This window comes from Rhinoraja longicauda, chromosome 15 (assembly GCF_053455715.1).
Source record: "Rhinoraja longicauda isolate Sanriku21f chromosome 15, sRhiLon1.1, whole genome shotgun sequence".
Classification (NCBI taxonomy): Eukaryota; Metazoa; Chordata; class Chondrichthyes; order Rajiformes; family Arhynchobatidae; genus Rhinoraja; species Rhinoraja longicauda.
Genome location: NC_135967.1, coordinates 8,721,081 through 8,734,037, shown reverse-complemented (window position 1 = coordinate 8,734,037; position 12,957 = coordinate 8,721,081). Strand labels below are relative to the sequence as shown.

Sequence of the window (12,957 nt, the reverse complement as noted above, 5' to 3'; positions counted from 1 at the left end):
TGATATGACCCAACTTCAAAGTACATTCATTCTTTTGTATCCAGCAGTTTCAGAATTAAACATTGACGCACCAATTGCTGACTGGAATAATTCCAAATCTATTACAGTCTCTGCATGGGGGAGAGCTTACTACCTTCTCTTCTGAAAATCCTTTGAAAAAGTTTATACTTTGAAGCAGTAGATTCCCAATTAGTGGAGTTGTATCCCATCAGTTTCTCTTAACATACAAACATTAATCATATGTTAAACTTCTAAATTACAGGGAAAATAAATCTAATTTCTACTCGTACCTTAAAACAAAAATCGAAACTTAATCTGTATTGCATTCCTTCCAAAACAACTGTATCCTTCTTCAGCTATAATCTCCAGCAATGCTTGGAGCACTGCAGGTGGAGTCTAGACAGGGTTTTGTATAAATGCAGCTTGATCTATGAATACCAGCGTTTGATTACATTATTATTTTCTGAACCACACCATGAGATTTTACTTATTGATGCATGTGGTTTCTCATCCCCATCGACCTCCACTGGTTCTAGCTTTTAACCATTTAAAAAGGATGGGACTATTACTTTCCAAGTTCAAAGTGAATCTCATATTTGCTTAACCTGTAAATGTCCTTGTAACCTAATGCTTCCATCTGCACTGCTTACAGTACCGTCAGCTTTGTGTCATTAAAAAACTTTGACTCATGACATTCTAACACAGGTAAATATAAATCGCAAAATAGCTAGCCACATACTGTGAATTAGTGAAGTTGTTCAATTTCTCTCCTTGGCTCCTGCTGTTCAGCTCATTTTCTAGATGGGTCAGTCATTTTGTTGGAGAAGGATTTTTGAAATAGAAGAGCATCAATAGCAATGCTCCATCCTGTACATGACTACAAATACACATTATTAAAGGTTTCAATATAGCACTCCGCAGCAGGCATAGAAAGAACCACGTCATTAAGCCATAATATGAGATGATGATAAAGCATCGATAAACTGCCCTCTGGTAACAATAGTTACAATCAGCAAATCTCTAAAGCAAATTACTGGGGGGCACAGAATTTTCATGAACTTACAATTGTGTATATTTTAATTTAACTATTTCAAGGGTATTAACCGCAATGTGGATGATGCATAATTTACCTACTGCTTCAAATAACACAAACACATATTGTTCAGGTACTTCAATTTATTGCAATACATGGAGTAATCGTTAATACAATTAAAATTTACATTGCTACAGTTTAAAAGTGCAGATTTTTGTTCTATCTTTACACTTAGACAGCTACCATTGCAAGACAAGTAGGTACATCAGGCTATTAATTCTATGGACTAACTACTTTTAAATATCGCAATGATTATTAAAATCAGCATTCTACTGAAATCTGGACTTCTTAATTATGTTAATCGTATAACATGAAGCCATTATTTCTACATTCTTCATTTTGGACACATAGGAATAAGTTTTGCCACATTTCCTTAAGACATAACCTAGGAAACAAAAAAGTATGTTTCAATGGATATTTTCACCTCTATTCTACAAAAGGCCCAAAAGGTGAAGATATGTATTTTGCAACTTGAACACATCAGTTTGAAGTACTACCTTCAGATTACATTTTACATAAGGGCTCAAATGGATAAAGACCAGAAGTGGTCAACAAAGCTTTGCTAGTGTTACAATGCTCAAAACTAAATTTGTGTTAAAGGCTGGAATCAAAGTGAGAGCATCTAGATAGAAAATTGATGCCAAGGCTGCAATTACTGAACCTTGGTTGCAGAATGTTTAGTAACTGGAATGGCAAGAATCATATGCAGACCAGTTTGCTCCCATTCCAACATGCTGCCACAGACAGCATGAATCAGTATCTAACTCCGTTATGCTGGATGCTGTTTATAGAGCTTAATGCACCAGTTCAGGCTGGTTTTCCACAAAGGGCAGGACTCCACTGACGTAGTAGGCAATGCCAAGAGACAGCAGTGCAATAACAATAATGAGCAGTAGGACCCGCCAGAAGCCCAAATCATCCACAAACTCTTGCCACGTGGATCGGAAGCTGGAAAGAACACCTTCTGTATTCTGCAGATTTGGACTCAGCAGTGAGTGGCTCTCCAAAGCGCTTAAAAATAAAGGTTGAATACAATATCAAAATCTGCTCACTTACAGGTCAGTTTTAAACCGTCAGTTGAATCGTCATGAAGCAATTACATTTAGGATTCAATAAACCGTATTTATTTATTTATTTTAAATCAACTGAGAAACGCAAGAGCTGTTGTTTTGTAGAAAGGTTGAAATTCGTTTTTTGGCAAACCACACACCAACTTTACCTGAGGGGCTGATGTTCTGTTTCCCAACCTCTGAGGATGATGTTCTGAGCCTCCTGCTCGCTAGAAGAGGCAAGAGAGTAATTAGGGAAAAGCTCCCCCCTCCTGGTGGGGAGGCATTAATCCTTAACTCAGTATATTCCTACAATGTGCAACTGAGATCAGGGACATCTTAGTACGGAGGATAAACGACCAGCATACCAGATGTTATAAAGCCAAGCATAGGCAGATAAAGGCAACTTGATTATTGGTGGGCAAACTGTGTGTTTTTTGTTAAAAGAATGCTTGTTTCCATTGTGAGGAATGAGAATCAGGAAAGAATATCAGAACAATTGCGACATATGAAAACACTGCATTCACTCTCGACAACTAATATAAACACAGATAGTATCAAACATCCTTCTGAGGGCAAAATCACACAGATAAGCATATTTAAGTTCAATTTCCTTAAAGATTCCCTCTATTTCTAAAAACAATTTCAGAAACTTAACTTGTAAAGTCACATAAGTATAAGAAAATAACCAGATGCTGGTACAAATCGATTTACTCACAAAATGCTGGAGTAACTCAGCAGGTCAGGCAGCATCTCGGGAGAGAAGGAATGGGTGACGTTTCGGGTCGAGACCCTTCTTCAGACTGATGTCAGGGGGGCGGGACAAAGGAAGGATATAGGTGGAGACAGGAAGATAGAGGGAGATCTGGGAAGGAGGAGGGGAAGGGAGGGACAGAGGAACTATCTAAAGTTGGAGAAGTCGATGTTCATACCACTGGGCTGCAAACTGCCCAGGCGAAATATGAGGTGCTGTTCCTCCAATTTCCGGTGGGCCTCACTATGGCACTGGAGGAGGCCCATGACAGAAAGGTCAGACTGGGAATGGGAGGGGGAGTTGAAGTGCTCGGCCACCGGGAGATCAGTTTGGTTAATGCGGACCGAGCGCAGGTGTTCAGCGAAGCGATCGCCGAGCCTGCGCTTGGTTTCGCCGGTGTAAATAAGTTGGCATCTAGAGCAGCGGATGCAATAGATGAGGTTGGAGGAGGTGCAGGTGAACCTTTGTCTCACCTGGAAAGACTGTTTGGGTCCTTGGATGGAGTTGAGGGGGGAGGTAAAGGGACAGTTGTTGCATCTCGTGCGGTTGCAGGGGAAAGTGCCCGGGGTTGGGGTGGTTTGGGTAGGAAGGGACGAGTGGACCAGGGAGTTACGGAGGGAACGGTCTCTGCGGAACGCAGAGAGGTTAGGGGATGGGAAGATATGGCCAGTGGTGGGGTCCCGTTGTAGGTGACGGAAATGTAGGTGGATGACATGTTGGATCCGCTGGCTGGTGGGGTGGAAGGTGAGAACGAGAGGGATTCTGTCCTTGTTGCGAGTGGGGGGAGGGGGAGCAAGAGCGGAGCTACGGGATGTAGAAGAGACCCTAGTGAGAGCCTCATCTATAATGTTGGCCTTTGTATTCTCTATGATCAAATACGAGGCCCTGAAGTAGCCAATGTGCCTTTTTTAAAGAATGGAACTCGGGATAATACAGGAATTATGGGCCAGTGAGCCTCACATCAGTGGTAGGGAAGCCATTCGAGAAGATTGAAAGGGTGAGGAATTACTCGCATTTGGAAGAGTATGGGCTAATTAGGTACAGTAAACTTTTGCTTTGTCGGAGAAAGGTCATGTCTCACAAACTTGATCGAGTTTTTTTGAGAAGGTGACAAGCAATTGATGAGGGTAGGGTAGCGGATGTTGTCTACATGGACTTTAGTAAGGTAGTTGACAAGGTCCCTCATGGCTTGCTTTCATCGTTTGGGGCATTGAGTACATGAGTCGGGAAGTAATTTTCCAGCTTCATAAAACTTTGTTTAGGCTGCATTTGGAACACTGTGTGCAGTTCTGGTCGTCCATTTAAAGGAAGGATGTGGAGGGTGAGAGAAGGTGCAAAATATGTTTTCCAGGATGCTACCTGGATTAGACGGTATCAGCTATAAGTAGAGGTTGGACAAACATGGATTGTTTTGTCTGGAGCATTGGAGGCTGAGGGGAGACCTGATAGAAGTGTGTAAAATTGAGAGGCATACACAGTCTGAATTTTTTTCCCCAGTGTGGATATATCAAATACTAGAGGGCATAGCTTTAAGGTCATAGAGGGAAAGTTTAAAGGGGATGCACGGGGCAGAATTTATTTTTTAACAGAGAGTGGTATGTGCCTGAAATACGCTGCCAGAGTTAGTTATGAAAGCAGATATGATAGCAGCATTTAAGAGGTTTTTAGGCATATGAATGCAGGGAATGGAGGGATATGGATCATGTACAGGCAAAGATGAGCTTAATTTGGCATTATGTTCGACACACACATCATGGCCTAAAAGGCCTGTTCCTGTCCTGTACCGTTCTGTTCTGCGTTATAAAGGTACAATCAATTGGAGCAAAAACATATCCCTCATTACCCTTGGAGAGCAAATACAAACAAACTGAAATAGCATCAAATGGTTTTTGTGTGGTGTTTTCCATATGATCACCATCTTTTTCTAAACTTCTCCCCTACGTTAACTGGTTCCAAGTCAAAGATTAACCCTTATTCTTTTTTCTTTATGTATCCTCGCTCCTTCTTTCTGTCATAAAACATTAAATTTCTCATTAAAAGCATAATTCATTCCTTTCTATGTTCCATTAATCCATTACAAAATGCATAACACCTCTGATTAATCAACACTACACCTGGGCTTTTCGATTATGCATGCCTCAGAGTAATTCACTGTTGTAATCAATTAAATCATCTACTGATGATTAATTTACAAATTTTAACTGAAAGGTCCTTCTTTCCTGTATTTTTGAACTAGTGTACAAATTCTCAAAATTATAATATAGATAAAAGAAACAGGGAACCAAGACATACCGGCCCATAATCAGTGGAATAATCAATGCATGTGATTCATGATCTCAGTTGGGCAAGAGTCAAGGAGCTGTCTTATTTGACGAGAAGTGGGAATCGGGGACTCAGAGTGTAAGGGTCAGGCCTTTTGCTAGCACCCAACTAAAAAGCTGTTTTGATCAAGACCTGCAAGAGGGCCAGGGATAACCAGTGGAGCGGGATAACTTATAGTGGGACAAAAGCAATGGTGGGGTTTGCAACATAAATTTATGCACTTGCATGATATTTAACTCAAGCTGCTAAAACAATGAACAGAAAAAGGTCCTTAAAAGTGTTGCTAATATCAAAGGCTAATCTTGCAAAAGTTTATGTTCTCAACAGTTTAACAAAAATATCTAATAACAAAGCACCATAAAATATCCACAAACCCAGGTTTTTAACCTCTTAATGTTTACCTCTCGTTTTCTGCAGTCTGCATAATTTCTAGCTTAGAATGAGCTCCACGGTTGAATCCTTTCACCTCCTGCTCCTCCAGCGACTCCAGTAACTTGATTGCATCTTTGTTTACTCCTCTACGCTTTGCCAATACAAGCGGTGTGGAACCATGATGGTTGCTGAGTTGCCATAAAATGAAATAAATGATTTGTACTCATGCAATAAAGCAAACTCAGTTATTTCCAAAATGTACTATGGAAACCAAAAGTCTGTCAATTGTTAACTGTCATTTCTTAGTTAAATGTATATTTTTATACAAAACAAAAACATGTTGGCTTAATCCTAAGCATCAAATAGGAAAACTAAACTAAATTGTGGACTCTTATATTGTACTCTATTTCGCCATTTCTCCATGAGCATATTACAAACATATAAATACTTAGGCAAGATGGCAGTGCAGTGCTAGAGATTCTGCCTTACAGCATCAGAGACCCAGATTTGATCCTGACTACAAGTATTGTCTGTATGGAGTCTGTACTCGTTCTCCCGTGACCTGTGTGGGTTACCTCCGGGTGCTCCAGTTTCCTTCCACACTCCAAGACGTACACGTTTGTAGGGAGGGTAATTGGCTTGGTGAAATTGTAAATTGTCCCTAGTGTGTGTAGGATAGTGTTAGTGTGCGGGGATGTCGGTGCGGATTCGGTGGGCCTGAAGGGCCTGTTTCCGTGCTGTATTTCTAAACTTAAAAAAAACTAACCTTTTCAGGTTGAAATATTACCGAAATATCAGCCACAAGAATTTAAATAGTTGGCATGATTTAAAAAAATATTATTTGCAGGCGCTGGATGACAAAATGGCAGGAGTGTGCCTCAAAGCTTTGCTTTCTATTTCACTATCACTGCCATTCAAATACAATTTGCACTAAGGATTGTGAGTCTGTACAAAAATTCGTAAATGAGCAAAGAAGTTGATAGAGAACTAAATATTAACCAAATGTTTCTGTTAAACGATACAGTACAAACACAAGTCAACGTGGAATGCTTCATAGCCACTGAATTCCTAACTCTATTCAACATTGCAACTGTTTACGGTACAGATGGCACTGCAGCAGTCAAACTCTCAGCTGGAAGACGACAGAAACCAAACTCAATTTGCCCAATCTGTTTGAGCTCTGACCCAAAACATCAATATTCTCAGATGCTGAGTTGGTGAATTCCAACGTTTTTAAAAAATGTATACATTTTGACTTGATTTACTATGAACCACACGCCTCTACTTCCTGGACTTCCTTTGAAGGCTTACGAAGTTCAGCATGTCTCCAACACTTACCAACTTCTAGATGCGCCATAGAAAGCATTTTATCAGGATGCATTACAGCATGGTTTGGGAACAGCTCCATCCAAGACCGCAAAAAATTGCAGAGGATTGTGGATGCAGCCCAGACCATCACACAAACTAACCTCCCTTCCATTGACTCCATTTATACCTCATGCTGCCTCAGCAAGGCTATCAGCATGATCAAGGACGAGTCGCACCCTGGCCACTCCATCTTTTCCCCTCTCCCATAATTGAACCATCCTACCACAACTAGAGATCAGTCCTGAACTATTATCTACCTCATTGGAGACCCTCGGACTGTCTTTGATCGGACTTTACTGGCTTTATCTTGCACTAAACATTATCACGTTATTCCACTTATCGTGTATCTGCAAACTGTGAATGGCTCGATTGTAATCATGTATTGTCTTTCTGCTGACTGGTTAGCACACAACAAAAGCTTTACACTGTATCCCGGTACACGTGCCAATAAACTTAACTAAACTGGAAGGATGGATCCTTGATCCATCACTGATACTAATCTTCAACACTGCTCCACAACCCTAATGGATCTGAACTTTGTCTAACAACACAATTCAGAACTATTTACTGCAGTCAGATCAGAGATGCCATGTTACATTCTCCAAGGGAATCACAGTAATAAGCAACAGGCCTACTGAGTCTAATTACATGGAGGTGAAGCAGCTGCAACAGTTGTTAATAATCATTTCATGCCAATAGAATACCATTGGAACAATATGTTTACATACAGCAATGCATTAGAATTTTAACTATATAGATCATTTATGTCTGTGATCGAAACATTGAGTAAAGATATAGTCAAGTCAGACAACTTGAACTGGAAGTCAGCTATTGGACATGAATGCGAGAAAACAAACGGAGACAAAAGGCAGCAGATATGGGAATTGGGAGCAAAAAAATACTGCAAAAAGAGATTAAGCTCAACAAATATATTCAGGGACAGTCATTAAATTATAAATCAGAACCCATAAATGAGGTGCAATTTATTGATCCTTAATTCACTCCAAGACTTTACCTGAATTTCCACACCATTACATCGGCTAAGGAAGATTCATGACCAAATGTTAAAAGGGCCTAGGAAGCCTTCATGAATATCAAGGAAGTGTGTGTGCATTCTGTGGATAAAAAGTTGTCCCCATTTCAATTTCAAATAGAGAAGATACAGTATGCAGGCTTATTTTTATCCTAGATTAGTGGATTATCTTTGATCCAAGTGATTGGTCTCTATGCTTAAATACAACCACATAAGGCGTCAGTTGTGGAACACCACACAAACTCTGCAGAAAGTAAAAAGTTTGAAGAAGATTCCTAACCAGAAACGGTACCTATCCATATCCTTCAAAGATGCTGCCTGACACGCTGAGTTACTCCGGCACTTTGTTTTGCTCAAGATTCCAGCATTTGCAGTTCCTTATGTCTCCAGAAATTAAACCAAGAGAAATATATGGACAGGTTTCCAATGTTTGTCCAAAGCTCGGGGTATAAATCACATTAAGTGCTGAATGGAGAGAGGAACATTTGGTGTCAGGCTGGATAAGTTTGAAATTCTGCTCACAATCACACGAGATATGGGAGTTATACGTTTTCAGTTTGAGAAAGCAATCAAATAACACTAGGATTGAGACAGCTGGCATTCACATTGTTAAAGCACCACTGCGATTCCCTATATTTGCTAATGTTTTAGCTGGAATATGTTCTGGATTATCTAGGGCTTCCCGTTTAAAAAATAGGCACTGGACTAGAGGTTATCTCAATTCAATACTTAAAATGACATCAAGGGGAAAAGAGGGGCCACTAATGCACTCTGAGCACACAATGTCACTGTGGAGAAACTGAAAATAAACTCACTGGAGCACGAGTGATACAGGTGATCACCGTATTATAGCCATTCAGGCTACGGAAATTTGCCCTTAAATAATTCAGAAATCACTACCCAAACAATTGAAACATGGAATAAAATTCACTCACGAATTTGTGTGGAAAAAGGTAGATATGTCAAAACAATTTTGCTTTCACCCTGCGATTCCTGATGACACACTTTGTATTACGTAAAATCATGACATAACCTGTTTTCCAGGAATGGAACCACCGTAATGTTGGGGGCAGGCTCACTGATGACTATAAAAAGCTGGAATGAGACGAAAATAAAATGGTTCACTGAAGGTGACAAAGTCTGCAAGAATCTAGAAGAAAGAGGAATAATACCGCACAATCACACAGGATACTACACTGACTCAAAAGGGAAACAGTGCTCAAAAGATGAAAGGGAGACCATATCCAAAAAGTAAATAAATATATTCACAAAATGTTATACTAGAATAAGGAAAAATGTTCAAAAATGGGGACTGGTCTTGGATTTTATTTTTGATTAGTTTCAAGGTCAGTGAACAGCACAGTAATTAGTGCTGCTGCCTCTCAGATTCAGTGACTCAATTGTGATCCTGACTACTATGTTGTCTATGTGGAGTTTGCATATTCTTCATGTGACCAAGTGGAATTCCTCCTCCAATCCCAAGATGTGCTGATTGTTAGGTTCATTGCCCAAGTAAATGACCCCATTTGTATGTGGGTTGGCAAACTAACCTGTATCTCATGCCAAAGGCCAGCTATCCGATAAACAAATAGTCACCCTCACCCTGGACCAATGCCCCACCAGCAAACACCAGGCATCGTCTCGAAGACAGTGAGGAGTTAGTTATTTTTCCTCTCACACAAATGCTGCCCAAATGCTGAATATTTCTAATATCTTCAGTCTCATTCTCATCTCATTCCAGCTTTTTGTTTTTAATGTCAAATTAAGGGAAAGACTTGCAGGAATCAGTCTTTTAAAAGTTTAAATGGTAGGAGTGAAGGGAATTGAGAGACCATAAGATATAGGAACAGAATTAAGCCATTCGCCCTTCGGGTTTGCTCTGCCATTCGATCACAGCCGATCCATCTTTCCCTCTGAACTTTCCCTCCTGCCTTCTCCCCGAACCTTTGACACCCTTACTAATCAAGAACCTGTTAATCAATGCTTTAAAAATACCCAATGACTTGGCCTCCACCACCTTCTATGGCAATGTATTCCACAGATTCACCACCCTCTGGCTAAAGAAATTCCTCCATGTCTCCATTCTAGGGTCATCTAGGATATGGGGTCATTGTAAGAGAGTAACATTGAGCTAAAAAAAAAAGGTGATTATTACAGCATGTACAAACAGCCTATTTCTTATGTCTTCTATTTCTTATGTCTTCTATTTCTTATGTCTTCTATTTCTTATGTCCTGTGAAGTCATTAAACTTTTATTGTTGCACACATAGTGGTATTCTCTTCACAAAAAGGTCGTTGAGTCCAAAGACCCATTGTAAACTTCAGAGGTGCATATGTACAGAGACACAGCTTTTCACTGTAGCTCAGTACACATGCCAAAAATACACATACCAGCTAATTTCAGCACAGCAAGCTTGCACAAAGAGTGGTGGGAATTGATGGGGAAGGGCTTAAGACAGATAAGCATACTGAGGATGAAAACAAACTGCAGATGCTGATATGTACCGAAGATAAACACAAAATGCTGGAGTAACTCAGCGGGGCAGGCAGCATCTCTGGAGAAAAGATCTCTGAAGACACACATCTTTTTTCTCCAGAGATGCTGCCTGACCCACTTAGTTACTCCAGTACTCTGTGTCTATCTTTGGTATAAACCAGCATCTCCTCCATCTAAGAACGCTGAGGGTTACGTGTGCAGAGGTGGTTTACCAGAATGATGCCTGGATTAGGGGGGGATATTAGCCACAGGGAAAGATTGGACTGACTTGGATTGTTTTTCCAGTAACGGCAGATGTTGAGAGACCCGATAGAAGTACATAAAAACTGAGGCATTTTTAGGGCAGTCAGAACCTTCTTTTCCAGAATGGAAGTATCAAATACTAGAGGGCACAGCTTTAAGGGGAAAGGGACAAAATTTAAAGATGTGCAGGGCAAGATTTTTTTTTACACACAAATGTGGTGGGTGCCTGGAACACACTGCCAGGGGTGGGGATGGTGTCGTGGATGCCAATACAATAATGGCGTTTAAGCGGCTTTTAGATAGACACATGGGGCAAGAACATATGACATAGGGGGTAGAACGGTACTGCAGCAGTAGTTGCTGCCTTACAGCACCAGAGGGTTCGATCCTGACTACGAATGCCGTCTGTACAGAATTTGTAAATTCTCCTCGTGACTCCATGGGTTTTGCCCGGTTTCCTCCCACGCTCCAAAGGTTTGTAGGTTAATTGGCTTCAGTAAAAATTGTAAATTGTCCCTGGTATGTAGGATAGCGCTCGTGTATGGGGATGTAAGAAAGAACTGCAGATACTAGTTTAAATCGAAGGTAGACACAGAATGCTGGAGTAACTCAGCGGGTCAGGCAGCATCTCTGGAGAGAAGGAATGGGTGACGTTTCAGGTCCAGAAGGGTCTGAAGCAGGGCCTCGACCCGAAACATCACCCATTCCTTCTCTCCAGAGATGCTGCCTGAACCTCTGAGTTACTCCAGCATTTTGTGTCTACCTAGTATATGGGGGGTCGCTGGTTGACGCAGACTCGTTGGGCCGAAGGGCCTGATTTTGCGCTGTATCTCTAAACTAAAACATGAATATGCAAGGCATGGGGGATTGTGGATTATGTGCAGGCAGTTAAGAGATGGTCTTGATATTATGTTCGGCACAGACATTGTGGGCTGAAGGGTCCGTTAAGGTGCTGTATCGTTCTATGTAGAAACATAGGCACTGGCTGCAGATGCTAGTTTACAAAATACACAAAGTGCTGGAGTAACTCAGGGCAGCATCCAGTTAACCCAGCAAGCACTGTGTGTCTTTTGTAAAGCAGCACCTGCAGTTCCTTGTTCCTACACAGTAGGAATATGCGTTGTATGTTGTTGTTCGATGTGTTGTATGCCCGATGAAGCCGAGCGAGGGGCTAGCAGCGGGTGGAAGGGGCTGCACGGCCTCCCAGTGACCCACCAGATGTCGATCTTGAGGCCGTTGGAGACGAGGAACTGTATGGAGTCGACGTGGCCGCAGAGGTGCAGCGCCGTGTTGCCCTGGTAGTCGGTGGCGAGCAGGTCGGCGCCGAACTTGTGCAGCAGACGGCAGATGTCGACGTTGCCGCGGGCGGCGGCCACATGCAGGCCGCTACGGCCCCGCGCGTCGCGGATGTTGGGGTCGAAGCCGCACTCCAGCAGCCGCTTGGCGTAGGTGATGTCGCCGTCCATGCAGGCCTGCAGCAGCGGCACCCCGGTCTGGCTGGAGTCGTTGATGAACACGTACGACATGGCGGCGACGGCGGCGGCTCCCTGTCAGCGGCGGCACAGGCGCAGTGCGCCAACGCTAAGGCCCACACCGCGCAGGCGCAGCACACTACGGCAAGCGCAAGGAAACAAAGTCATCAGCGACCCCGCAGTTGGCCATGGAGCAGCTGGGAGCTGCAGAGGGAGCAGCAAGGAGCTGCAGATGTAGCAACAAAGAGCTGCAGATGTAGCAACAAGGAGTTGTAGTAGCAACAAAGAGCTGCAGATGTTGCAGCAAGCAGCTGCAGATGTAGCAACAAAGAGCTGCAGATGTAGCAGCAAGGAGCTGCAGATGTAGCAACAAGGAGCTGCAGATGTAGCAACAAGGAGCTGCAGATGTTGCAGTAAGGAGCTGCAGATGTAGCAGCAAGGAGCTGCAGATGTTGCAACAAATAGCTAGCTGCAGATGTTGCAACAAGCAGCTGCAGTTGTAGCAACAGAGAGCTGCAGATGTGGCAGCAAGGAGTTGCAGATGTTGCAACAAAGAGCTGCAGATGTGGTAGCAAGGAGCTGCAGATGTAAGGAACAAGAAACAAGGAACTGCAGAGGTAGGAACAACAATTAAGGGACTGCAGATGTAGGAGCAAGAAACTGCAGATGCTGGTTTATTTTTTTAAAAGACCCAAAGTGCTGCAGTTCCTGCATTTTCTGCATCCATAGAACGTAGACCATGGAACAATACCCA

The 12,957-nt window shown here is 42.3% G+C and overlaps 1 protein-coding gene across 1 annotated transcript; it reads right to left on the bottom strand.

The window, feature by feature from the left end:
* Window positions 1-1,164: 1,164 nt before the first annotated feature.
* LOC144600515 (ankyrin repeat domain-containing protein 46) lies at window positions 1,165-12,320 on the bottom strand. The gene is made up of 4 exons (XM_078412173.1): window positions 11,947-12,320; window positions 5,620-5,778; window positions 2,313-2,372; window positions 1,165-2,104 (listed from the first exon to the last, which is right to left on the bottom strand). Exons 1-4 carry the CDS (start codon window positions 12,255-12,257, stop codon window positions 1,888-1,890), a joined length of 747 nt encoding a protein of 248 aa, XP_078268299.1. The 5' UTR covers window positions 12,258-12,320; the 3' UTR covers window positions 1,165-1,887.
* Window positions 12,321-12,957: the final 637 nt, after the last annotated feature.

What these genes read in the sequence shown, in the direction of transcription:
- LOC144600515 (XM_078412173.1), bottom strand. Translation starts at nt 12,257, where the DNA reads ATGTCGTACGTGTTCATCAACGACTCCAGCCAGACCGGGGTGCCGCTG. An exon ending in GGCCTCAAGATCGACATCTG is followed by an intron (nt 5,779 to 11,946) that starts GTGGGTCACTGG and finishes ATGGCAACTCAG; the next exon opens with CAACCATCATGGTTCCACAC. An exon ending in CAGACTGCAGAAAACGAGAG is followed by an intron (nt 2,373 to 5,619) that starts GTAAACATTAAG and finishes TGCCTCTTCTAG; the next exon opens with CGAGCAGGAGGCTCAGAACA.